The 26771-nt window shown below is 40.4% G+C and overlaps 3 protein-coding genes across 5 annotated transcripts in view; all 3 read right to left on the reverse strand.

Annotated features, from left to right (window-relative positions):
- LOC115026039 (interferon alpha/beta receptor 2-like) overlaps positions 1-1386 on the reverse strand; it is a 16033-nt gene extending 14647 nt beyond the window's left edge. Inside the window, exons 1-3 of one of the 2 annotated variants that reach the window (XM_029458599.1) lie at positions 1301-1386; positions 523-661; positions 1-86 (exon numbers count right to left, since the gene is read on the reverse strand). The exon at positions 1-86 is cut by the window's left edge and continues 44 nt beyond it. In XM_029458599.1, coding sequence (XP_029314459.1) covers positions 1-86; positions 523-571 — 135 coding nt within the window. In that variant the 5' untranslated portion in view covers positions 572-661; positions 1301-1386. Of the gene's footprint in view, positions 87-522; positions 680-1300 lie in introns of both variants that reach the window. The other variant, XM_029458600.1, reaches the window with a different exon arrangement.
- A 74-nt stretch (positions 1387-1460) lies between these two features.
- Positions 1461-10248, reverse strand: crfb1 (cytokine receptor family member b1). The gene is made up of 8 exons (XM_029458598.1): positions 10094-10248; positions 9495-9602; positions 9169-9289; positions 6466-6623; positions 5824-5984; positions 5076-5238; positions 3607-3734; positions 1461-3151 (listed from the first exon to the last, which is right to left on the reverse strand). The coding sequence occupies exons 2-8, from the start codon at positions 9541-9543 to the stop codon at positions 2405-2407; spliced, it is 1527 nt and encodes a 508-aa protein (XP_029314458.1). The 5' UTR covers positions 9544-9602; positions 10094-10248; the 3' UTR covers positions 1461-2404.
- Positions 10249-16462: 6214 nt separating this feature from the next.
- On the reverse strand, positions 16463-25139 carry LOC115025925 (uncharacterized protein C21orf62-like). Of its 2 annotated transcripts, none has more exons than XM_029458338.1 (3): positions 24918-25139; positions 24695-24794; positions 16463-17340 (listed from the first exon to the last, which is right to left on the reverse strand). In XM_029458338.1, exon 3 carries the CDS (start codon positions 17275-17277, stop codon positions 16522-16524), a length of 756 nt encoding a protein of 251 aa, XP_029314198.1. In that variant the 5' UTR covers positions 17278-17340; positions 24695-24794; positions 24918-25139; the 3' UTR covers positions 16463-16521. The 2 variants fall into 2 exon arrangements, with proteins under 2 accessions (XP_029314198.1, XP_029314197.1); XM_029458337.1 differs by having other exon boundaries at positions 24695-24827.
- Positions 25140-26771: the final 1632 nt, after the last annotated feature.

Here is a 26771-nt window from a genome sequence, read left to right on the forward strand (position 1 = left end):
CCCTGGTCCAGGCTCCCATTCCAGCATATGAATGAAATGACTTGAGTTCAGGTTCAGGACAACAGGCTGGGGGAGTTCAATGACAGCTGTAACACAAACAAACAGGACATTAAATGGATATATACATACAGCACAGCGGATTTATATTTGATATGCACCTCATGCAGTCATACTTGTTTTTTCAAGTGATTGCCTTGATGTAAAACCAGAAGTTATTTGACTTGTTAAAAACAGTCAATATTAAACTCCCAAATTATTTCAAAGTCTTTCTACAGAAAGAAAAAGAAGATGTATAAAGTGGCTCCAGAGGGAGCTGCATAAAATCTCCAAGTGCTGAATCAGTGGAGTACTCCTCTAAAGAAGAGGGTTCGACACATTTAATAATACACATGTAATAATGTATGCAACGAAACTGTCATCAAGATATCACCTCATTTTTAAATGCTGGATCATGTCAAACATGCATTTTCTTAAAAAGACAAAGTGTGTTGTCTTCAGAGGAGGTGCCTGCCGTGCACTCACCTAGCAGGACCTGAGGCAGCCATGCGAGCATCCAGAGGAGAGCTGTCATGTCAGCCAAAGCGTTTCTGCTGCGCTGCCATCAGCCCCTCCTGCAGTCACCACCCTTTGGACTCTGCTGCTTTCACTTTCCATATGGACTCTATCCGTCATAACAGATCTGGAATTAGTATTTCAACTTTTCTTAGTCGCATATAAACATATCGTATGGTTGATAATTATTATAACTTGCTTTGGACAAAAGCGTCTGCAAAATTAATGTAATGTGATGAATATCAAGTGGGTATAAAACTTTAGTTATTTTTCCCAAACACACCACGTATGACAGTTAATGTTATACTTACTGTAAATAAACCTAGAAACGATTTAATAAATCACAACATTACGCTAGGTTACTGTAATAGGCTACCCGTTACATTTTGTATTGTAACCACTGACAAGAGTGAGATGCAAAATACTTTCACTTTGCATATGTACCTGTTTAGTTAGCCTAAAACACCCAGTGTAATGTTACTTTCATTACAAAACGCTCTCAAAATGACACTGAACTTCTAATAAAACGCCAAGTAGGCTTTTATTCGTCTTTTTAAGACGCTCACTCGTCGGAAATGTATCCATCGCTAGCTAACTTTAGCTAACTTTAGCTAACTAACGGACTAGCATTAACGTCAACAACATGAAGGAAGCCAACGCTTTTAGAATAGTAGTTAGGTCAAAAGCTACAAACAGTAGCTTTTGACCTAACTACATATTATAAAGGTATATTTGATATGATAGCTACCTGTACTGAGAAGAGTGTCCATGTTATCCAGCTGTGACATGGTTCAACCCACGTTACAAAAAGTAGCCGCTTGTGGTGCCTTTAGGGAACTCTAGTTAAGTTTGCCACACACACACCACACTGACTTACTTTAGAAATAATGACAACATAACAATATTAATACGTTCAGCTTGCTTTAATTGGAAGAATGAGGATGTATATCAGGAATATGTTTGGTTATTTAGGTAGAACATTCTTCAGAATCAACAGCGTTAATTTACAACATAAAAAAGACAACACAATTAGGTTAAACGATAATAATAAAAATGTTTTTCTAATTTCGGGTAACGTTAACACAGATAACATTATCAAAATTGTATTTTACGCATCTGGGGGCCTTTCACGTTTCCTGTGGAAGTATTTTAAATTTGTCCGTTGGTATTTGAAGGCAGCATATGAAAGGGACCTCGTAGACGCCTAGTCAGAGACCATATTTGGAAGAGTCCATATGATCCTGCTAGATTAAAAAGGTGTAAACGGCTCTTTACAAATCAGAAACAAGACCAACAACTCTGATATGCTTTAAACACGTGCCAAATGCAGGTGGCTTCTATGGCTTTGTAGCTGCAGAAGATATTTATGGGTGTGTTGTGTCCTCGTTTCCTTAATAATAGGAAAATAGACCACCAAAAATTTTGATTGATTTGCCAGGGGGGGGTTTCCCCCTTTTTTGGGATTTCCCGACTGGCCAAGTGGGCCATCCATAGTACTGAAAGGGGGGTTTCATTCTGGCAAAAGGTTGAATTAGCATTAAATCTTTATTTTTGGTGTGTATGATCGCATCACCAGTGTCCGCAATAGTAAAGGACAAGGCAAGAGAGTGAAAATAATGCGCTACTTGATTAATAAATAAATAAAATCAGATATTCCAGAAAATGCAGCGGTGAAGTTCAAGTTCTGAAATTGTTTTAGTAAACTTCACTATTATAAAAGCTGCACGAAATGTGCACTGTGGTTTGCGATGAATTTTTCATGAATAAAAACGTTTCAACCCTCCCCCCCAGATTTTTTCACAAATTGCACCCTGCTCATACACAGTAAAACACATCAGAGCAACATACAGTATCATGTGTGTTGCATATATTCGGAGAATTCCTCCTCCTCTTGCGTCTCTTCATGCCACGTCTCACCTTCACAGGTTTTGAGGTAGCCAGACAAAGTGTCTGCACATCTGCCTTCAGTAAAGTCTTCTTGAGTAAGTAGTAATGTCACAGTTGTCTGAACATCCAATTCAGTTTGGGAGTCTGTGTGCAGAAGAGGCTCCAGATCAGACAGTTTTAAAAGGTCTGTGAGAGAATCTCTGGTATTCTGCTCCTCTTCCTCCTCCCCTTCCTCACATACAGCCAGTGAAGCGAGGGTGACTGAGAACAGATTGATATTGCCTGAGCTCTGACACACCTGCTCCTCCTCTCCCTCACCTGGGACTGGTCCATCAGGCATGAAAGAAACCTCCGCTCTTTCAGCATTGGACTCGTCACCATTAAGCCCCCCATGTGGTACCTCAAGCTTTGTGTCCGATACCTGCGCTTCCATTGTCAAACTCCCAGAGCCCTCTGACGCAGCCCCCTTGCCGTTCCCTAACGCATCAGCAGAGTCCTGGCAGGAACTTTCCCCCGAGGAAAGTTCGGCTCCTCTATTCATGTAGATGTTTTCCCCTTCCCCATCCTCTTCATCTGTGTCAGTGCCACTGGTGGCAGGTTGTTGTGGAGTTGTGGGATTGTTGTACTTCCTCCGTTTCTCCCACTCTGCACTAATGGAGATCTTGTCAGGGATTGTCCACTCTGGTGTCAGGGTGCAGCCTTGGCTCAGAGCCTCAGAGTGGCAAATAAGCAACAAAGAGACAGAGAAGGGAGGAGAAATTAGGGAAGATTAGAATGAGACAGTGTAATAGATACGTTAACTCAAAGATGTACCATCCCTGCTAAATACAGTAGGTCATCATCTATTCAAGCAAATCAAATTACAGTATGGTGCCCGAAGTGATCTAAGGCAACACGTGTTCAGTGTGAAACTTGAGAACTAAATTGAAGCATCAGTATCTACAGTAACTACTGCAGTAAATTGTAGGACTAAAACACGGACAACACTCAAATGGCATGGCTATTAAATACTACTAAAGGTAATGGGTAAATATATAATTTTGGTAAATTACCAAACCCCAAATGTTTAAAAGAAGAGTTTGACATTTGGAATTCTAAATACGTAGGGGAAAAAAGGAAGTAAAATAGTCATAGATGGATAGATAGACAAATGCAAATGTTTCTTACAGTTAGTACTCTGGGAAGAGTCGCTAGTTTACAAAGGAATCCAGTGTAGTAGAGGCAAAACATGGAGCTCATCAGGACACCGAAAACAACAATCAGAAGACCAGCAACTGCACCTAAAACAACAAAGCCTGAACACACACACACACACACACACACACACACACAGTCATAAATCCTTCAGCCGTAAAATGTTAGTGCCTTGCTCTGTCTATTTCTTCTCTGGACCATGTAGTGAGTGAGTGAGTGAGTGAGTGAGTGAGTGAGTGAGTGAGTGAGATAGAGCGTGAGAGAGTGAGAGACAGAGAGAGAGAGTGAGAGACAGAGAGAGTGTGAGAGAGAGAGAGTGAGAGAGACAGACAGACAGCCAGAGAGAGAGAGAGACAGAGAGACAGACAGAGAGGGAGACAGACAAAGAGAGAGACCGAGAGCGAGAGAAAGACAGACAGACAGACAGACAGACAGACAGACAGACAGACAGACAGACAGACAGACAGACAGACAGACAGAGAGAGAGCGACAGAGAGCGAGAGGCAGAGAGAGAGAGAGAGAAGAGACAGAGAGACAGACAGACATCGAGACAGACAGAGAGAGACAGACAGACAGAACAGACAGTCAGAGAGAGATAGAGAGCGAGAGACAGAGAGTGAGACAGAGAGAGGAGAGAGAAGAGACAGACAGACAGACAGAGACAGCGAGACAGACAGACAGAGACAGCGAGACAGAGACAGTGAGACACAGACAGAGACAGCGAGACAGAGACAGCGAGAGCGAGACACAGACAGCGAGACACAGACAGAGACAGTGAGACACAGACAGAGACAGCGAGACACAGACAGCGAGACAGACAGAGACAGCGAGACAGACAGACAGAGACAGCGAGACAGACAGACAGAGACAGCGAGACAGACAGAGACAGAGACAGCGAGACAGAGACAGCGAGACAGACAGAGACAGCGAGACAGACAGAGACAGCGAGACAGACAGAGACAGCGAGACAGACAGAGACAGACAGAGACAGCGAGACAGACAGAGACAGCGAGACAGACAGAGACAGCGAGACAGACAGAGACAGCGAGACAGACAGAGACAGCGAGACAGACACAGACAGACAGAGACAGCGAGACAGACAGACCGAGACAGCGAGACAGACAGACCGAGACAGCGAGACACAGACAGAGACAGCGAGACACAGACAGAGACAGCGAGACACAGACAGAGACAGCGAGACAGACAGAGACAGCGAGACAGACAGACAGAGGGAGAGTGAGACAGACAGAGGGAGAGTGAGACAGACAGAGGGAGAGTGAGAGAGACAGAGGGAGAGTGAGACAGACAGACAGCGAGACAGACAGACAGAGGGAGAGTGAGACAGACAGAGGGAGAGTGAGACAGACAGAGGGAGAGTGAGAGAGAAAGAACGATAACACTGTCACAACATCATGAACATCAGCTCTGAAAGTTCAGCTCACCTGTGCTTGGTTCCACGATGCTACTGAAGGTACAATTCCAAGCTGATGGCTTCGTATTTCTATTGGCATTAATCAGTGTGCGAACCTTCACACAGTACTCCGTACCACTCAGTAGGTTGTTCAGAGTATAACTCTTGTTTGGTGTTATGATGGACCCCTCCGTCTTAAACATGGAGAAAGAACTTGTTAAAATTATTTATTTTTTTATAGTGCAATACAAGTGAGCAACATGTGGGTGAATGGGCTTTCTGTGTGATATAGAGGGGACAGAGTATTAACCAACGGAAGATGGCTAAATAAATAAGAAAACGAAGAATAAGAAAATGTATTAAAAGAATTTCCAGCACCAGAACCCAGCACTCCGCAGATTAGCATTCTGCATGACTCAGTGACTATTTGATTGATTTGGAAAGCATTATATCTTCCAAGCAGTCAGAAGACATCTATGGGATCATAGAAATATCTTTGAAGGTATGAGCCACTGCTGGATAACAGGTACAAATAAAGTTATTACTTTCCCCTTAACGTTTGCAGGGACCGAATCACACAGTAACATACAGAGTGCTGATTTCCACCCCAAAGAGGAGACTGAAGTTTTAGTTCTGCTAATTGTTGTCTGAGGCAGAGCTGCTCTGGAAGCAGAAATGCTCGTAGTTAAATACTTCATCAGAACAGTCATCCTACACAGTACAATTCAGAATCATTAGAAGAAATTTGCAGTTTGTTAGTTGAGAAATGGATGCATTACCAATTTTTCTTTAGGTTTTCTCCAAAGGACCTTGAAGTGAGCACCGTAGAATCCCTTCATATCATTTATATTTGTGCTTTCGTCAGCTTCAGGGAGTGAAATGTTGATTTGGATGCAGTTGCCACATCCAGCCAGTGAGACTTTTGGGGGACCTATTTCAGCTTGTCAAAAGAAAGAACGTTAATTTCAAAGACACAATAGGCCGTATATTCCTAAAAGACAATGTATAGACTTGTACAACAATAATCCCTCTCATCATCACTTATGACCCACGAGAAGTGTGTGGTGGTGTCTGCATCTACAGAGATCCTGCAGCCTCTAGCTGGATTTACTCTTTTCTTTTGCTGTGTATTGGTGTGCCAGTTTTGCGCAGAACACACACACATTTTTTTTTTCTTCAGTAGAGTGCCATTAAACCATTGCAAAAACAGTGCAACAAGATGAGTGCAAGTCAAACGTAATACAAAAAGGTTTTCTATCACAACAAAAACTATTTGGAAAACATGATGGCAAGATCTCAACACACATCCGATGTCTTCGTCTTCGTCCGATGTCTGTTTCCCTTGTACTTTGTCAAACTAACAGCAGACAGACAGGTGGATGGCAAAATCATGCAACTCAAAAGACACTCAAGCAACTTACTATCTCTGAGAGGCTCAAAGGTTTTCTTCTCAGACTCTGGAGACAGGGTTTTTTTGTAGGACGCCTGGACAGTCAGCTCATATTTGTAGTCGTTTCGAAGCTTCAGCTTTATTGATGTCGTATTTGAGTTCAGCATCAGTTTTGCTTTCCTGTTCACCCTGCACAAAGAGAAACAGAGCGCAGACATTTTTTTCATGCATGCAGTGCTCTCAGTATGGCAGGAAAAGTTAACTATCACATGTCACATATCAGTCAATAGTACAGTATGACTATTAGCCGATATTAGCTCATCACAAGAAAGGGCAGTACAAGCATTCCAGTGTTTGAGGTAATATTTGAATAGTTTGTGCACAAGCATTTTCCCCATTTATCACCAATCAGGATGGAGTGATTCTTCGAGGTGGACTAAAGACTTTTGTTCTCCGTTTTAAAAGAATAAAGCTCTATTTGTTTTGCTATGCGGTAAAGGTGAGGACCCAAAAGTCCACTGTTCTTTGAAAGGCTGTACTTGCATAATTATGCTATCATATTATTACATGACAATAATAATCGTAATCTCAATTATTTCTGGGACAATACATCGTCAGCTTTCATTGAGATTTCTTTGTGTGCCATCAGAATTATTTGAAAGATGCTACTGTGTAATAACATGACATTCTACACGTTAGCTTTTCTTGTTCAATAGTTATTTGTTGCATTAATACAAATCCCATCTAAAGACACGATACATAATAGTTTTCTGCATTCCCTAATCTGTCTTTGGCCCAAAGTCCATTCATTCTTTCTGGATGTCTTACATCTTTCAAGTTGCACTAATCAATATTATTATTTCAACAATGAATCAATTGATTGATTAAGTGTGATTAATGGTGATATTCATAGTGATGAATCCACACAGGATATCAATCAACTTGCTAGGTCCTCTTTTTTAAAATTTATTTTTTAAGTAAACCCTACTTCAAACCTGCCATTGGCCGTATTCACAGCAGACATTTTGACTTGTCGAAAAAGAGAAAACACAACCGTAAATAATAACATTAATGATGGCTTCATTCCATTTAGTGTCCCATAAGCCAGAGCCCTGGAACTGGCTTATTTAAAATGGTATGCAGCCATCATTAATGTTATTAATTACACTTGTGCTTTTCCTGCTTTGAAAAGCCAAAATGTCTGCGGAGAAAAAGGGATTACAATTACTCATTTATTAGCCACTTGATGGCAACGGCAACAAACCTGCAAACTTGTTGCCATTAATCTCACATCCATGGTCTGGAATTAAGTAGCAACAATCTCACAAAAAATTGTAGCAATCTGTAATTGCCTTTATTTCACCTGAGCAACAGATAAGGTTAGCTAGCTGGTGAAGATGGAACATTTAGCAGCTTAACACTCAGTTAAACACTTAAACTCAAAATGAATGCTAATGTTGCTGTATCTTCTGGATATGCAAATAGGCAGCAATTATCTAACATGTTCACATTAACAACTTTTAAGGTGATAATGTATCAATGTTATTAAATTCAGAAAGTGTAATCTTTTTTTAAACGGCCCAGTAACTTCCCAAAACAGCTGGGCACTACAGGTTTTTTAGCAAATGTTACTATTTTCAGCGGCAGATTAAAATACATTTGCATAGTAAGCATTTCTGGCAGCAGGACGGTGTATTCATTGAAAATAAACTACAGTGCGTGTTGATGGTAATGAAAAATCAATGCCCAGTGCAACTGTGTGCCTCATTGATGTGTTTTTAATAGTGTTTGGAGAACAATAGAGCTCTAGGGCACAGAGGGAGAACATATAGCAGGCTTTATATTCACAGACAGTACTGTTAGCAGGATCAATTAATTGTCGCTTTTCTCTTTTTAAAAAGTATCACTAGATTTATCCTTTATAATTTAGTAAGATCGTGAAGAGATGACCTGGATAGCACCTGGATAGCTTGCTAACATGCTATGTTCAATACAGCAATGAAATAAATCATGTGTATTCAGTTCTGTCAATGCAGGCAAATACAATCAAATGTAATGTGAACCTTCACAATGACTGTTAAAACCAAAGATTAGATCATGTGAAACTGAAACACTCAAACCCCTTCATAATAGCTTTTTATAAGAGAATCATCAGTTCCTTTAAAACGATCAGCCAGCCTGTCTGTGGTCACAGCTGCATTACACGCACACTAGATGCCACAATAGATACCTAATGGATGGAAACAAACAGCGCTGTGACACAACACCTCAGCCACAGTCCAAGAAAGCAGAGGTGAAAGAGAGCAAAAGTTCCCCGCAGTCAGATATTCCATCAAACAACACGCTTAAGTAAACCACAGATAGTTAGATACTGACTGAGAACGCCACCAAATTAAAAGGTTGCGGTTGTTTAGAGAGGCTGATAAAAACAAAAAAGGCTGATATAACATGAAATTCATGTAAATCAAATATACTAATGTATTTTTATTTATAATGGATATTTTCCTTATGAATTTAAAACAATACATACAAAATATTCAAATATTTGGCGGAATTAAACATAGTTTCAGCATACTTACAACATAACAAACTTTAAGCTTTGAATATGTAGAAAGTAGCAATATATATATATATATATATATATATATATATATATATATATATATAAAATTGCATTGGGCCATGTGTTGTAGGAAATGAGAGCAGCGAACAAGATGGTGGACAGGAAAATTACCTCCTATTGATCTTGTACCGTGTTCCTGGTGGGGTGCCGGGCCCAGGAACCCAACTCAGGACATGGTTGAAGTTGACAGAGCTGATAGAAAGATTGACCGGAGCAGGAAGGGAACTGCGCACTGTGTGAAAAACAAACACGTGACGCAGATTGACTCAATCAGAGCCACAAAACAGCACAAGGTACACAAGACACACCTGGCAGCACTTTTTAATGAGTCATCAGCTGTGAGAACACTGAATAAGGTGTGTAGAGAAAGGTATTTGAGGTATTCAACAAATGTTGCTGTAGTTATTAACTTCTCTGAGAGAACTTGGTGTACTCACCAGAATCCAGGAGTAGGATGAGATAAAGAACAAGAGGCAAACAGTTCATCCTTTCTCATAAAGCACAGGGTGGTGTGTCTGCCTCCCCCTCTGTACACCGCATGGTTACTGTTGAAAAACAGAAAACAGTGTTCCTTATATTCGGTTTGAAGCACTCACACATTCCGCACGTTTATTTTCTTGAAAGACTACTTTTTGTTTAAAGTAATGATTTTGTTTTTTAAAGCTACATCCGGCTCAAAAACTGGCCCATCAATTACATAAATGTTGTAATAGAATTGACCCATTAGGCGGACATACATTAAATAAAATGTCAAATCATAACACAAACACCATGGAGCAATAAACTGATCAACGTTACAGAGATTAGCGCTTATTTTATAATGAAGTTTACTGCTAATTTAGTTGCTATATTAGCCTTACAGTTGCTTTCCTAGTTATAATAATAATAATAATTACAGGTCAGTCTACCCACATTTACGTTGCACTGGGTGGCGCACTGTTTAACTTATCTATACTTATCTATATAATGTTAGCTTACAGCTAAAAAAAACCCCAAAAACATTCCTTGTCATGACATTAACTGTTCAATGACTTACCAACACACACCGCTTGTGATAGTCGTTTCAATGTCCGAGAAACAAAAGCGAAATACTCGCTGTGCAGCTTCTTCAGCTGTCAACACTGCAGTCAAACACTGACGTCACACTGAACTCAATACACTGCTACTTCCTGTCTCACCTTCAAAGTAAAAGTCTTACTGTCGAATTCCTGATGCAAAAATAAATTTGAGTTAACATACATACAGAAGGAATGTATTGTAAGCGTTGGTTTATCTCCGTTTGCGTCATTATGTGCATTGACTCATCATGCAAAAAATCTGTCGTCACTATAATTCCCATGGCGTTCCTGAATATTATGTCTATTCTACTATTTTATCTCAGGGATCCATTATGTTATCGTATATATCTTATTCCTCAGCAGGTCAGCCTGGATATCATTTCACAAAAGCACAAAACTTCCCAAAGGTGGTCACTATATAACTTATTTTGGAGCAGTGACGATGTGAAGACGAACTTCCTGTGTGAGTGCGTCACTCGGGGTTTCCCCGGCTGAGCAGGGTGTATTTAGCTCAGGTTGTGGTTCAGAGGCCACTAGAGGGCGCTGAAAGAACAGGTAATAACCCAGCTCTCTCGCAAAGCAGGAATCTGTGTAAGTTGTGATGTGTTTTATCCTCTTCTGCTGTCTGATATATTTGATACTTTTTCTGAGAATTATCCCCAATAACCTTTGCAAGATTTCCATTTTCCTCTCAAGAGAGACTTTTGTATGACACCTCAGTTGTAAGAGTAAAACGGTTAAAAGTCACCAACAGATTGAGCATTATCAGTCGAGATATGCAAAACATATCCTGCACTTTCTCTTTGGAGGAATACTCTGCAGTGTGAAAGAATCACAGTTCAGTTAAATGATTTAAAGCTGTAAAATTGATTTTTGGAAACTTTATTTGTATATTTTATACTATTTTATATCTCATTACAAGTTAATGCTAGTGATTCAGTTCACAGCTGGTTCATAAAATATTTACTGTTCTAAAGCATCAAATTGTTGCTCCTGTTGATGTGTTCTACACTTTATATTAAAAACATCTTAATTGTTGAAATCAAAATATAGTTCACAATGCCTGTTCCTGTTAGTAGTTATAGTGGCCTATAATAGCGGGCCAACATTAGTTATTAAGTTAAGTTATTATCTGAATCTGTTGCCCATTTTGCAAGCAAAATAGCCCTCTACATACACATCACACACTAATGCCTGTTAGGAAACATACCAGTCTTTCTGAGTGCTGTGGAAACTTGTCAAACACACAGGTGGGTATGGATGGAAGCTACATTATACTTACTTAATTCAGCTAATCCCAAATCACGTGATTAGAATAAGTACAGTCATTGATGAAACAATGATCCGTCTGTTACAACAGGTCAAGCAAATTGAGTGTTCTGCTCTTTTCTTTAGTGAGAGGTGTGCCCTGTAGTGCCTTAGTAAGCACTTTTTAACATGTTTTGAGAGGTGCTATACAAATAAGGTTAATCATTATGTCATATGATATCATATGATTAGAGTTGGCAGTTGGTGCATTCTATCTCTAGTAAACTTCTTCTTCTTCTTCTTCCTCCTCCAAAGATAAGATACAGCACTTTGTAAACATGGCACCATATATGATTGGAATTTACAGAAGTGTATATTTAGCATGTTTAGCATGTGATAGCAAAAAGTGGTTGAACAATGAAAGACTTTAACAGAAAAGATACAAAGAATCACATTGCAGCCCATACACGGTGGGATTCTTAACAATAGACGCTTCGGCAACAAAGATGGAGACAACCTAAAAAAGAAAGGAGACTCTCACTTCCATTCTTGTGTAATGTAAGGATGTTGAGTAGGAATCAAGAGTTTAACACAAAGCAACCACAAAAGCAGTTATTAAAAACTCTTTTATTATCTCAGACTATACAGAGGGACAAATAGTGTGGACAAAAGAAACAACCCACATCATCTTTTCATGATAAACAAATTAGCTCCAGGAATTTGCTTAAATAAGCCAAATAATATACAAATCAAACCTCTCATGCTATTTCCAAATACACACTCTGTTCCTTAAACAGTACATACTTTATTCAACATGTCAGAGATCTGCTGTGATGTGTACACATTCTCTTAAGGCACATTAGCAGTGGGTTACATGCAATCATTACAAATCTGTGTATTACATTTGAATAATTACATTCCCTGATGCAAGTACATAAGGTGCTGTAATGAAGATCCAGAGAGCAGAAAATAAAAGGAAGTCAAGGCTCCAACAACCCAGTGATCTCATTTTCAATCATTTTGTGGTACAATGTTCCAGACGTTTAATGCTGTGTGATGTGCACTGACGGGAGCATTAGCACAGAGTCTCATGGCCTGTTCCTAACATCCTGTCTGAAAAGCATTAATAGGTGTGTAATCACCCCGTTCACCAGATGGGAGTGACTAAAGGCGGATTTCTCGGTAAGAGCACCGACTGTTAGGGTCAGGGTGGGTGAACTCCCAGTCCTGTGCTGAATACTGGCTGTTAAATGTTGGCTTAAAGGCAACCATAAGATGTGCGGAGGGCCTTTCAGTACCAAGTCCTTTATACTGAGCAAATGTACTCGCTATGTTCTGGTTGTATTTTCTAAACCAGCTGGCAATCATAGCAGTTACACAGGAATTAAGTTCAGCCTGTTACATAATGAAATGTGTTTCCATTCAACAAAGACAGAGGCACAGTTAAGTCTTGTTTCAGAAAAGGGGTAAGGGTATTTTTAAAATTCCCAGGCCCAGGCGTCATAGACAGCAACCTTATCCAAGTGTTGAAGACACAGTAATCCTGCATTTGCTACTGCATCTTACAGCTCTACTCTACTCAACTCCACTCGCTCTTTTTCCTGTGTTTCCATTAGCAAAACTTGTGTACTTTTTTTGTTACCACCTCGGTCGAGGTCCGAAGCGAAGTGAGCCGATACTAGAAGGTGTAGTCAACATACTGCAGACTCCTGAGTGATCAGAGACAATCGTCACCAGCACGACACTGGACGTCCTGCAAAAAACGCCATTTTTAAATAGCCAAGCTCCCGCCAATAGTGACCACAAAAAAACAAAAAAGCCCCGGTAACTAAAAGAGAGCTTTACCATGAAGTAGAAACAAGGCATAAGAAAGTGCATTCAGTGCCCGGATGCAGCCCTGCCTAACAGCCACATCTGGAGCAAAATCTGGAGTTCTGAAGTTGTGCATCAAACGTTTTCTTAGCAACTTTGTTTCAACTTCTGTACTGCAACACATTGCATCCGCTGTGGTGCAACTGTGATGGATTATTATTTGATCTAAATGAGCTGTGATCATTTAGATCATTCAACACACACACACACGCACACATACACACACGCACGCACGCACGCACGCACGCACGCACGCACACACACACACAGACACACACAGACACACAAAGACACACCCAAGTGCTTACGCCTGCACACACACACACGCGCACACACGCACGCACGCACACACACACACACACACACACACACACACACACACAAAGACACACCCATGTGCTTACGCCTGCACACACACACACACACACACACACACACACACATTGAATAATCTGCAGAACAGAAGTGTTGGCCCGGATTGTGTTTGTGAGAGCAGCTTTATCCAAGTCTCTCAGGATATGAGCTGGAACTCGAAAGAGAAAGAAAGCATGAAACAACCTTGACTACCTTTTTCAAACTGTCCTGTATTTCCTCTTGCATTTAGTTAAAGTGACTGCAAATACTATCCAAAAACAAAAGCATAAACTATTCCAGAAGTTCCGGGAAATTCAGATTGACTTCTGACAAACAGCTGTCGACTAACTGAATCAGGTCCAGCATTGTTCTGAGCAAATGTCTTTTTCACTTCCTGCTCGTACCTCACAGAGCTCTGCCATCTTGGCTTTAAGTGGATTAATAATGGCACAACATATCCAACTCAACAGAGTCAAAGTCATTGTTCTGATCCAAACATAGGGAGACGTGTTGGCTGGTAAGAGAGGATGCAAACCCTGGGACTCTTGTTCATTGAGCGTCCATTTTAACCTGTTACAAAACAACTTGTTTTATTAGGCCATCTGCACTCAATAAGAGCAGCTGGAAAATCGCAGCAGCAGTCTGCAGCCTTCATAACAGTGAGCCTACTGCGCCTCTGCGTCAGCTCATACCACAGCAGACTGACACAGTCGTTGTCCTCCATCTTTTTGTTTTCTTATACATTCTGCTATATTTTTGCCACAGGCAGCTGTCCTTATCGGGACAGCACACAACTTTTACTTTAATATTACTTTCAAAAATATATTTTTAACAAAGTATCATAACACTCAAAGCTCCCTCCCAGACACAAGAGTATCATCTAGCTCTGGTGCAGACTCTGACCCCACACTGGATTGTTTGGAAAGGTTCCAGCCAGTGTTCCCTGCAGTCAGCTGCCACAGTACATCTAGTTTTTTTATAATGCTCTATTGATTCCTAAAGCATGAATTTGTCCTTTTGCTTTCTCATTTCCTCACATCACCCGATTCATTGAGACCACACTCTACAGTATTCCAACATGTAGGTGAACTACAAGACCTGCCACATGTTGCAATCCATTGAAATGCTTTTAAAAGAGCAAAAAACATAACCCACTCTAAAAATCCCTTTAGATTTCACCAAATGTGGCCTGGTCTTATCCTAAATGGGTAGACATCCTTTCCCCATTAATCCAGGGCCGGATGAACCATCTAGAGGGAATAACAGGGGCTGGGGGCCAATATTGACTCCCTGTTACTTTGTAAGAATATGAGTCCCACTGGAATGCCTCTGGTGATCCCTATTGAGTTAGCAGACTTTGTCCCGGTCCACCATGGAGGTTGTCCTGTGTGTTCTGCGCAGCTATCTGATTTACTACAACAGAATGAACCCAAAATAAACTGATTTTGTAAATTCACGCTTTGTCAGGTCTGAGCACGAGACGACAAGCAAACAACTTTTAAAATGCTTATTTTCTGAATGGAGTCGATCAAGAATAGGCTATGCTAACATTTTAATTGCTCCATCAACACTCAAAATAAAGTCATCTAAATTAGGCATAAATACGGCAGCCGCGTTATTGTTTATACACATAGATATCTACGTACGGTGTAACTTGTAACTACAATTTTATAAACTCACTCGCATTTAAGATGTTTACTATAGATGACAGGAGCCCACAGCACAATTATTATTTCCTGCTCAGGGCGTCAGCAGGATCTAAATGCTGGTGGGCAGAAGCTGTGTGTCATCTGATTACAGTGGGGAGTTTTTGGTGACGGGTGTTGGTATGCAAAAACCAGCTTGTCCTTGACCAACAAGACGTTATGCAGAAACAACATTTTCAGGGCCAGATGTGAACACAGAGTGATGTGATCTCCATAATAAGTTATGTTAACATGTCAGGTGTAACCATAGCCTGTGTGGTGTCCAGCGACCTTCTGGTTTAAGTGTGCATGGGGAGTAGTGTTTACAAGCACATCTGCAGACGAGTGATTTCGGGAGTCACTAAGTACTCCATTTAAGAGTTATGTGTCAAAGATTTAAACTCTCATCCAGATTATTAATGTGTTAGCTGGAATGTGCCGACATTAGCTTGAATAGTGAGCCATGTTAACAGCCTGCTTTTAACTTGTATAAGCTCATCCTCATGAAGATATTTGGGTAACACCTTCTAATAATAACTCTTTTGAATGTTTTTTTACTTAGTACTTACGTTTTATAGATCACTAAATTCACAAACAATTATTAACTAACTCTTTACTTGGCTTATTAGAGCGTAAGATACCAATGAGAATTGATCAATTATTAGGATCATGTAGAACTGCATTATTAACAAACAGAAAGTATAAACAGCAGGTATTTCTTTCACAATCTGGCAACGCAAAACTCTACCTGCTCTACTACGGCTGCCACTGTTTGACCTATGATCTATAAAGCATTAGTAAACTCTCAACAGTTTATATACTGCTTTCAACTCCTTTACAAAGAGTGCATTACTGAATTGAATGATTGGGTTGTTTAAGTGTTACCAACATTTCTTATCAGAACTGTACGGTGTCTGCAATGTAAAACACTCTTCTGTATATAGCCATAGCAAGGCTATGAGATAATATTTCTGCATATAAACACACGGTCGGCTATACCCATGGAGTTGAAGTACAATAACACACTTGTGACCGTTCTGAAGTCTCTGAAGGAAATGCATCAGGGAGAAAAAGATGTCAGCCTCTCTTGAGACACTGATCAGAGCCACCTTTGGGCCAGACTGACAGTACAGCAAGTTAATACATTCCACATAATATTTTCCTGTGCAAAAAAAACATCCAGCTGTCTTGTAATTCCTGCGCTTTATTTGTATTTGTGCACGCCCGAGAAAGAGAGCTTGTTGTCGTTAGTAGACAAAAGTAAAAAGCAGGTTCTGCAGAGGCTGCTTTCTAGGATCCATGGGGTCTCCAGGAGTAGCAGAGAATGGAAGAGCAAGGGGCAAGGCCAGGTGGGGAAAGTGCTGGGAGAGGGTGTGAGCAGGTGGTCCCACCACACTGTACGCCTTCAGGGCAGAGAGCCCGTTTAGAACTGCTACATCCAGAAAGGTCACGTGGAGGGAGGAGGAGAAGTCAAAGGAGAGGGTCTCTGGCTTCACTGCAACACCTGTTGATGGGGAGATTGTCATTTCCTGGTTGGGGTAGGGTGTTTGTGGTGCTGCACTGTGGATCCTGAGGGTCCGCAGACCCAGCAAAGCCAGGTACTGGCTGTCCATTGATTTTATTCCACAAAAAGACAACCGCAAATGGCCAACCATGCTGCTGTTCAGCAGCTCCTCCAGGACCCAGAGCTCCTTCACCCACACGTTGAGTGTTCCAGGCTCTCTGAGCCCAGCAGGGGGCAGAGTGGAGCGTAAAACGGTGTGGCATTGACACAGCGAGTTGGCCAGAGCCTCGTCACAGTCCCGGACGGCTGTGGAGCAGCTGCAGTTCCGCAGGTTGTAGCCTGGAGTGCCACTATCGAACAACAGCGTGGTATTGGCTGGCAGAGAAGTTTCAGATGAGGGGGCAGAGCTTGTTGTCTGGGTGATGGGGGTCAGGAAGAACAGCAACCACAGTGACCATGGCAACAAGACAAAGAAGACAGTGTTTGGAGACATCTCCATAGAGATCAAACAGACTACATCTTCACCTAGTGGAGAGACGGGATTGTAGAAAGATGGGCGAAGCTGTAAACAGATACGAGACTACAGTTAGTATGAGAATGTACATTTTGATGCTCACTCTCATCAACGAGCAGAGCTCAGCAGTATCCCACATTTAATCACCCCTCTATGACTCACTCCAGTACTTTACTTCACTAAAAGCACATGACACACAAAGAAAGTCTTTTTCTCGCTCCATGCCCTGTAGTAACCTGCTTCTGCTTTGCGTCTGTATTTTTACAACATGTGGAGGCCAGCTTAAGACCAACAGCCAACTGAATTCAGCTCTTTATTTCCAGTCCTGCGCTCTCTCTCTCTCTCTCTCTCTCACACACACGCACGCACGCACGCACACACACACACACACATTCACACACACACTTGAGCCACTTATTTCTTGCTCTCCAATTTTACTGGGGTTAGGTCCTTCCAGGCCCGAGGCTACTGTGGATGGCGTACGGCTTACACTTATAAAAGTTCCGTGGTGAAATAGGCAGCGGCCCGCCACATTAAATGATCTGAAATAATGAAACACTGGCCTCTTTATTTTCCCATCCAGGAACGGTGGAAAAGTGGACTGAATAAGCAGTCTTGACTTCCAGAGTCAACGTGTCCCCACTCTTCTTTGAAACAGGACTTTCCAGTGTTAAGGTTAGAGATGTTGAAACAAGAAACCAAACATGTGATACATTTGGTACCAAAGACACCATTTTTACATTTCAGGTCATTATATCTGCACTGGCTCCTTACACTTTACATGCTAGCATGTCGATGCCATTTATAAACAGGTAAGCTAACGTTATGAAGTAGTGTAGCTGGGGATGCACTTTGAGTGAGCGGACTCTTGTGTTCACGGGCTATCAGTAAGAGTGAGTGAATGAGTTCACACTGACCTACAGTACTGTAGTTTATTAGTGTGAATTCCATGTAATCTGTGTGGAGTGTAGCACATTAACAGACTGGCATTAAAACTATCACACCATGTCTACAGTGAGTTTGGGGTTTGATGTAGCATGTAATATGTTTTGTATTCTGAAACATTTACTCAATGTCTCAGTGTGTACATTTATATGCTGTGTGGGCTCATTGGCCTTCGCCACTTTCTCAATAAACATAGTGCTCGGCCATGTAGGATATTCACACAAATAATTAGCAGGTTAACAAGGCATGGGCACATTTGATTCCGTCCGAGGTGCCTCTACACTTTGTTTTTCCAGGACACTTCCCTTTTCTCTGCAGCCTGTTTAGTAGACACATGGGACTTTATATATAAAAAATGTTCCATGACTTTTTTCCAGACTGTATTTTAAAATCTTTTCGTAGAATGGGATTTTAAAAAGTACATGCATATTTGAATCTTTAGAATAACCACCATGGAGGTTGAAAAAACTGTAGTTTCACTTTTGATGTGGAAATGGATAATAAAAAAAGATCAGTCCAATCAGCCCAAACCCCAGACAACTCCTGTAAAGGGTGTATTAGGTGAATCCATCCAAGACTAAGAGAAGGCAACATAAAGTGATTCATTGGGAGTTACCCATTATTAACTCTTATACTTCATGAGAAGTCTTTTGACCTCTTGTGCAATATGACACTGAAAGTGTCCAAAGTGTTTAGGTACAGCAGAGATTATGGTTCAGATGACTTTGACATAAGAGCAAGATATTACTTAACACGTCAGAAGCTTCTGCTCAGCACTGAGCCATTGATTTCTATATATGTGTTACTAGGCTTATGTAACATTTGCTAAACAGTGGCAATTGTGACCACGTGTTGCACTTACAGGAGAATGATGAACGCTAAAATGTAGTGACTCTCCACAGTGTTTATCTGCTGCCATTGCACCCAGCGTGTGAGACAGTGTGGTGTCTGTAAACGTTTTAAGAAGGTGCTATTGGTGTGTTAAACTAGGGATGTGTGTCGAGCGGCCCCCTGATAGTCGATGATGACTCGAAGTCGACTTAAAATTCTTTAAGTCCATGTCATTTTTTTATTTTTCAGTGTGCATTACATTATGTTTTTGTTTTGTAGCAGGGCAAGTTTCTATCTAATGTAGCTCAAATTTTCACTGAATTTCCAGAAAATCAGCAAAAGAAAATGCAAATGAATGCTCAACGCCGCCCATTACTTATATGCGAATACTAAAACGCTGAGCTTGTTGAGATAAAAACTTGCTGCTTATTCTTCAATTGGTGTCATTGAGCCAGCACAATAAGAGGGCCCAATGAGGGAGGCATTTAAATGTTAGTTTCATGTATTAATGCAAGGAAGGTGTTCAGATCTGATGTTTTCATCTGCTGCTACTCTTCTTCTCTTCAGAGGAGCGAAGCATCAGTCACATACACAACATGACTTATTCACCAAGTCTCTTTCAATTGCACTTTGATTGTATCGATGAAACCTTTCAATCATAGTCAAGCATAAAACCTTGTTTGCAATAACTTGCCTTTTTTCAAACGTTTGGCATTTCCACAAAAATCTAAAACGTGCATAAAAAACGTGTGGATGGAAAGACTATTAATGCATACTTTATCTTACTTTATTTATGTGATTTGTTTTTATTTAGGTATTTCAAATCTTTCATATAATACAGTTTCTATGAACAAGTGGGACAGACAGATTATAATCATTAGATTTGAACCTTAAAGGTACTTAAGGGGGAAACAAAAGCAGGAAAAGTGGATGTTCGGGGGTTAAACTACAATTTGGCATTAAAATCCCTTTCGTGGTATCATGACTTTGCTGCTATAAATACACTTGACTTCACTGTGGTTGGTTTACAGTAGCAGCTGCCCTCCATACACACAGCCTGTCCTCTCCATCCTTCCCTGTCTTACCTCACTGCTAATATTAGTCATCGTCTTTCCAGCTGTTCCCAGGGTCTGGCTCTCCCACATATAAGTCACTTTCTCTCTTTTACCATCTGTGTGTCCTTGCTCTCTCTACCACTCCCTTTTTTTCTTCCTGTTTCCCCTCTCTTCCATCTCTCTCCTCTTTTTTATCTCTTTTGCTTTCCTTTCCTCCATCTCCATCGTTGTAATCCCTGCAACAAACTCCAGCTGCAGGACCGGATGCTGGGAGGGAGGGCTGAACAAAGATGAAACTCAACCACTGAAAACACATTCCACAATACTTAACAATGCGAGTCTGATATTATATAATGACTTCATATGTATTTACTTGAAATGTATTCTAAAACATTTTTGTACATATCAAAGAAATGTACCACATAAACTTGCTTGAAGTTGTCTATTACATTTTTTTTTTAATTTAGTGTCATGCTTTTAAAGCCTTTCTGATTTAGGTCCTGTGTGTACGTGAAAGAGAGTGTGTGTTTGCATGCGGCAAATAGAAAGAGAGTTAAACAGTGAAAGTGTTTGTGTGTGAGAAAAAACGCTCCACACGGCTCCGCGGCTTGTTAAAGGAGAGGCTCAACACATTCCTCTGACATCATGCTCCACCGCAGGCACCCACCCTATTCCTCCCTTCCTCTCGCTACACCTCTCACAGTCCCTCTCTTATTCTATGTCACCCATCCCTTTTCAATGTCTCTTGCTCCTCTCCCTCTCCCTCAGCAGCTGCAGCTCCACACTCGACTACAGAGACAAATTGACGTGGGTTCACTCCAAAAACGGAACATATGCATTGAAAAGTTTTTTCCTATATCTTGTGTCCTGAACAGTAGAGAATATACAGAATATACACTGTTAAGAAATACTACGGCTGACACTATTAAAAATGTTTTAGCATTATGTCCTGGTGACTACATCATTGACCCCTGAGCTCGGACTAATCCTCCTGGTCTCGTCTCTTCCTGCTTTCACTGTTAACTGTCCACAAAACATCTAATGATGCAGAGCCAAGGTCCTGCACAGGTACACAAAATACACAATAACTTCTCATTTTGTGAAAGTACTGTACCGTCCATCTCTCAATACTTTCCTTCCATGTCTATGGCACTCAGCCCCAAGTCCATTGGTTCCAAATGAAATGATTAAAGGAAGACTGAGGTGAGAAGATGAATATCACTCTTGTGTCTCTTTGTAAAGTACAGAGCTAGAGCCTAGTCCAGGGGTCGGCAACCGTGGCTATCTAAAGAGCCATTTGGCCCCTCTTCCACCAAATAAGATTTGTCTGGAGCCGCAAAACATATTTGATAACACAGCTTATAGATTTAATATATAGTTATGCTACATTTGTTGCATTTATGAAATTACAGAATGACAATGAAAGAAACTGTTGGTATGTTTACCTGTTTTAACAAAGGAAAACACCAAACTCTTGTGAAGAGAAGGAAACAATACAGTGGCCTACTGTTTAGGCCTACTTTGAAATAAATTAAACACAGAACTATGCAGGCCTATTTGAGTCCTAAAATGAATATAATATAAAAATGCACAAAATAATAATAAATACAATATAAAAATGAAATGAATAAAAAAAGTAGCCCACTTTGAAATAAAAAAACGTATAGCTGCAGCCTAATATCTTAAAAAGAGTAAACATAACAAAATAGGCCAGTTTGTATTTAACTATGTCCGTTTCAGTGTGTTTTCATCCACATGGAGGTGCTGATCATTTATTTGGCTTTTAAACAGACAACAACCTCACAAATGTCCCACAAAATGTCTTTCAACATAACATTTTCTGTTTGCACATTTCTTGCTGCATATCAAGCACACAGGTGAGCCAGCATTGTTGACAGGGAAAGCAAATGTATCTGTCCACGCAGAATGAAACAATTCTCCTACGAAACTTATCTTCTTTTGGTTTTATTCATGGTTAGCACACCGAGTTAGGCGGGGTTCTGCAACTTAAGATAAGCCATCTAAAGGGTAAGGCTATAGACGCAGTAGAATGTGACGCATTTTTTAGTTGACGAAATATTTAAAAAATATCTTTTATTTCAGTGTCACAATATCATCTCGAACTCTAAGATAAGAGGTGTTCCTTTTGAAAGATTGTCCACTGTGCAACAACAAATACATGTTCCATGTTTTTTATTTGTCAAAGCTACAGGGAGCCACTACAGAGGGGTTAAAGAGCCGCGTGACGCTCCTGAGCCGCCGGTTGCAGACCCCTGGCCTAGACGTAATTCATTTAGCTTAGCATAAAGACTGGGAACAGGGGGAAACAATTAGCATAGTTTATTCAAAAGTTTAAAAATACTGTACACATACAGCATATGTAAAGCTCACTATCTAAAGTTAGATTGTTATTTATGTTGTGTCTCATTTATTTAAAGTATGTGAAGACAACAAGTTGTGGTTTTAGAGAGTGTTAGATGCCAGAACTTTCTTGTGGAACAAACAGCCGGGAGAAGAGACTTTCTGGAGTCTTGTCATCACAGTTAGTTAGTCAGACCAGTACATAGTCAGAGATGCTGCACAGAATATCTGGGCTTCCTTTTCAATTTTGTATCCTCCACTATAATATTTTGCTTGTTTTTAACTGTTGTGACAGGAAGGTTTGGCACAGCACAACATGTTCATTTCTCTCACTGACACAACCCTTTTCTGCCAAATCAGCATGAACACACACACACCTTCACACCCACACACTAACCCTAACCCCAATATTTTGTGGCCCTACTGACAGAGTGCGCTATAGAGCTGCTGGTTGCAGCTAAAACTAAATAAAAAGGGGAAAACAGCGATAAGAAATGAAAACCAGAACAATAAAATGGAATGGAAAAATAGATACAATAAAGTACATTTAAAAAATTGTCATGTTGTTTTCACATTGCCAGTGGATACAGTTATTGTAAAAATATTTATTATATTAATATATTATATATTTGGTACAACCTTTTGCGGGTTAATACACATTAGGTGCTCTTGTGAGTATATACGGTCCCTGGGCAGTACATGCAGCTCTATGGTGCAGAGGAAGAGGATATATCAACACATCAGGCTTTGGGAACACACACAGCGCTACAGATCAATAATCAATGAATTGATTTGTCCCCAGAAGAAAAATATAGAAGTATCACTTGTCCTTTAAGGAATCAATGAACATGTGTAAATAATCATGGTTTAATAAATACTGAAACATACAGTAAGTTATATATTTATCTACATAAGCTGCCTATTGTTAAAAGTCATAAGACATGTAGGAAGTGTAAATTAAAGTGTGCAAAAGATTACCACGTGCACTCAACAAAATATCTTATAACATGAAAAATATCTGGTTATAACATGAAATTATGTTTTATAACATATCTGATTATAGCATAAAAAATATCTGGTTATTACATAAAAATATCTGGTTATTACATAAATATATTCTTGTTATAATTACAGAAAACATATCTGGTTATAACATGCAAAATATCTGGTTATAGCATAAACAATATCTTGTTGTCTTTCCAGAAATCATGACCAGTTTCATATAGGAACTATTTCCTTCACCCCAAACTCGGACAAGCCTCTCATCCATAAATAAATTCCTTCTGTGCAGTGATACTGTTTGCGGGTAGTTGCTTTGAGTGCCATCTAGTTCCATTATATTGGAGAGAAGACTTTCACTGTCATTGTTACAAATCGTGGTCAGGGTTAGGGAATGGTTACGGTTTAAATAAAACATTGACTGTCAGTAGGAAACAGGAAGCGTCAACCGTCTCCTGTATTAGAATCCCTTTTTCACAACAAACCACCCTGACCTCATCACTTTGCAGACTCTGTGGTTCAATAACAGTCTCACCTTTCCATTATTCTATATTTTCAAACACGATAAACAGTCAATGTTTTTTTTTAATACAAGCAAGGAGTTTCATTTCTGGCAACCATATTTTTTCGGATTGGTAAATATATTTGCAACATGGGAAACATGTTAATAAAGATCATTAGATTATATTTTTATCCAAGTGGTTAGAAGTGTCCCTGAGGATCCTGCAAATATCATTAAGCAGCGGTGGTGTTGATAAATAACCTTCTGGGTTTTTCAAACATCACAGTGCATGCACTTTCAGGAAACTGCACACACTGGAAAGAGGTTAGTGATAAATTATGTTTTTTGTGATTTTGGTTACCCTTAAAGAATACATAAACTTAAAAAAGTCTTAAGTAATTAAGGCAGTGGCTATACAGCACTGTTCGTTTTCCTGTCAGGCAGTGGAAGAAGAATGTGTGCTTTGGGCTGACAGATTGCATCATAACTCAGCTGTCTGAAGGTTTTTCTGTGATTTCAGAGGACATATGTTTCTAATTAGAGAAATAAAACCTTAATAAATTCCCACAGCAAATGTATAGCTGCCGCCATGTGTACCAAGTGCGAGCCATAAGCAACACACGTGTTCGGTACAGTATATGCAGCAGACAAACAATGAAACAAGCATTCCGTATGACAGCACATGCGCATGTGAGTGTGTTGTACTTACGTGGACAGCTCAGTGCTGGTTAAGGTTGCTGCAGTCTGGCTCCAGGTGGATCTATCCGGCTTCTTCGTGCAGTGAGAGCAGCAGCAGCTTCCACATGTGTCTGTAGGATGACTGGAAAACCTCATATATCTGTCTGACAACAGAAGAGAGAGGGAGAGACTTTCAGGATGGAAGAAGAGAGAGAGAAGGAAGGAAGGAGGGAGAGAAACACAGAGAGACTTACTTTCTGGACACTGAATGGATACATTTTGCTTCACATGTGACAGCATGACGAACTCAAACACTCCATTTTTTCGGCTTTCATCTCATCTTTCTTCCCATTCCTTCACTCCGCAGCCACACTCTCCTCCTATTTTTGGACCCGCCTCTCATTTTCCAAGGCAACATTTTTTCCCTTCATAGGATGTATGCTGCCATCTTGTGGCCTGAAGTATTACTACTAATGATTGCTGTTGGACCTGTTCCAACATCCATTCTAGTCCAACATAAAAGAGGAACCTGCCTCACAAAAGTGAAAGATGACAGGACTTTCAATTTTAATTATATTTTCTGTATTTCTTTTATCATTGATTGCATCATTAGAAATGCTATTTGGTATTCATCCAACATATTTGTTGCTTCCGGGGGACCTCAGGTCTGTTTTGTAGGGAAGCTAAGTCTGCCCTGCCTCCTCCTTAATTCCAACACTGCCGGTTCTTGAGTTTTAAGATTTTGTCTCCTGCTTTCCGTAATCCAGACTAATCCTTCTACAGCCAAACTAATAAGTGAGTCTTTCTTGTTGATGGTCATACGTAGGTTGACTGAGGTGAACAGTAATACTGTTTAATACCCACACAAATGTTTTATGCTTGCGAAGTCATCTTAGAGCATCGAGATAAATACAGATCAATGACAGCAACTGATGTGATGTTGTATAAACTTACAAAATGACTTAGTCAAAGCTGGCAGAAAGGTGTCATCTGACTGCTGCTTCTCCAGTTATTACATGACTGTGTTGGAAAGGTACTTTGATATAAACACATGGCGGAACACATCGGCTGAAATGCAAACTCAGACCCCATTGGCTTTCATTTCATGATCATTTTGTGAAAAATTTGCTTGAAAACTGGCTATCTGTGAAACATCCAATTATAGACGTCGTATTTCAACTCCAACTCCAGTCTCGTATCTGAAATTGCTCATCGGACTGTATACAATGAGTAGCGCATTGAAGAGGAAGTCTTGACCCAGACATCTGTGAGCTACACTGGAACCCCATAAATATTGCCGTTTGCTCCAGAGGCTTGTTGTTGACGGACTGATAGCAGATGTTCTGAGATTGCAGATATTGGATAGGTGGATGGGTTGCTGTCACTAAGGTACAGATTTCAGCAAAGTGACAGCTGAGGGAAGAAGCTGTTCCTGAGCATGCTGGTCCTAGAGCGCCTCCCAGCCTGGATTATAGGAAGTGGAGAACTGGTGATGCATTGGGCAATTTTCACCACCCTCTGCAGTACTTTCTGGTCCAATACATGCCATTGCCATACCATACTATGATGCAGATGGTGAGGTTGCTCTCGTTCACAAGCATCTTGAGGAGACAGATGGATTGTCTTCAGTCTTCTCTAGAAGAAGAGACTCTGGTAAACCTTTTTGACCAGTGTTGAAGTGTTGAGGGTCTAGGAGTGGTCCTTTGAGATGTGGACTCCCAGAAATCCAAAGCTGGCAACACACTCAACCTCCATCTACTTTGATGCAACGTTGTTATAGACTCTCTGTAGAAACTTTTACATTCAATATCTTAATAATTTGTGTGAAATGTTTGATTGGGCATGTATGAACAGTTTATTAGGGTCAATAATAAAATATTTGTATTGAACATATCTAAGATCAAGAGCATTGTATTTGGAACAAATAATTTCTCATCCCCTTCAGCTGATATCAGCTGAATCTGGTTCTAAACAATGTTACTGTAGAGCAATTAGAGGATATAAAGCTTGTCGGTGTAACTTTAGAAGGTAAACAGTTATGGTCAAGCTGACCAGTATTATCACACAACAGATTATTGCCTATGGTTTGGTCAGGGGCAGAACAATCC

This window comes from Cottoperca gobio, chromosome 21 (genome assembly GCF_900634415.1).
Source record: "Cottoperca gobio chromosome 21, fCotGob3.1, whole genome shotgun sequence".
NCBI classification, from domain to species: domain Eukaryota; kingdom Metazoa; phylum Chordata; class Actinopteri; order Perciformes; family Bovichtidae; genus Cottoperca; species Cottoperca gobio.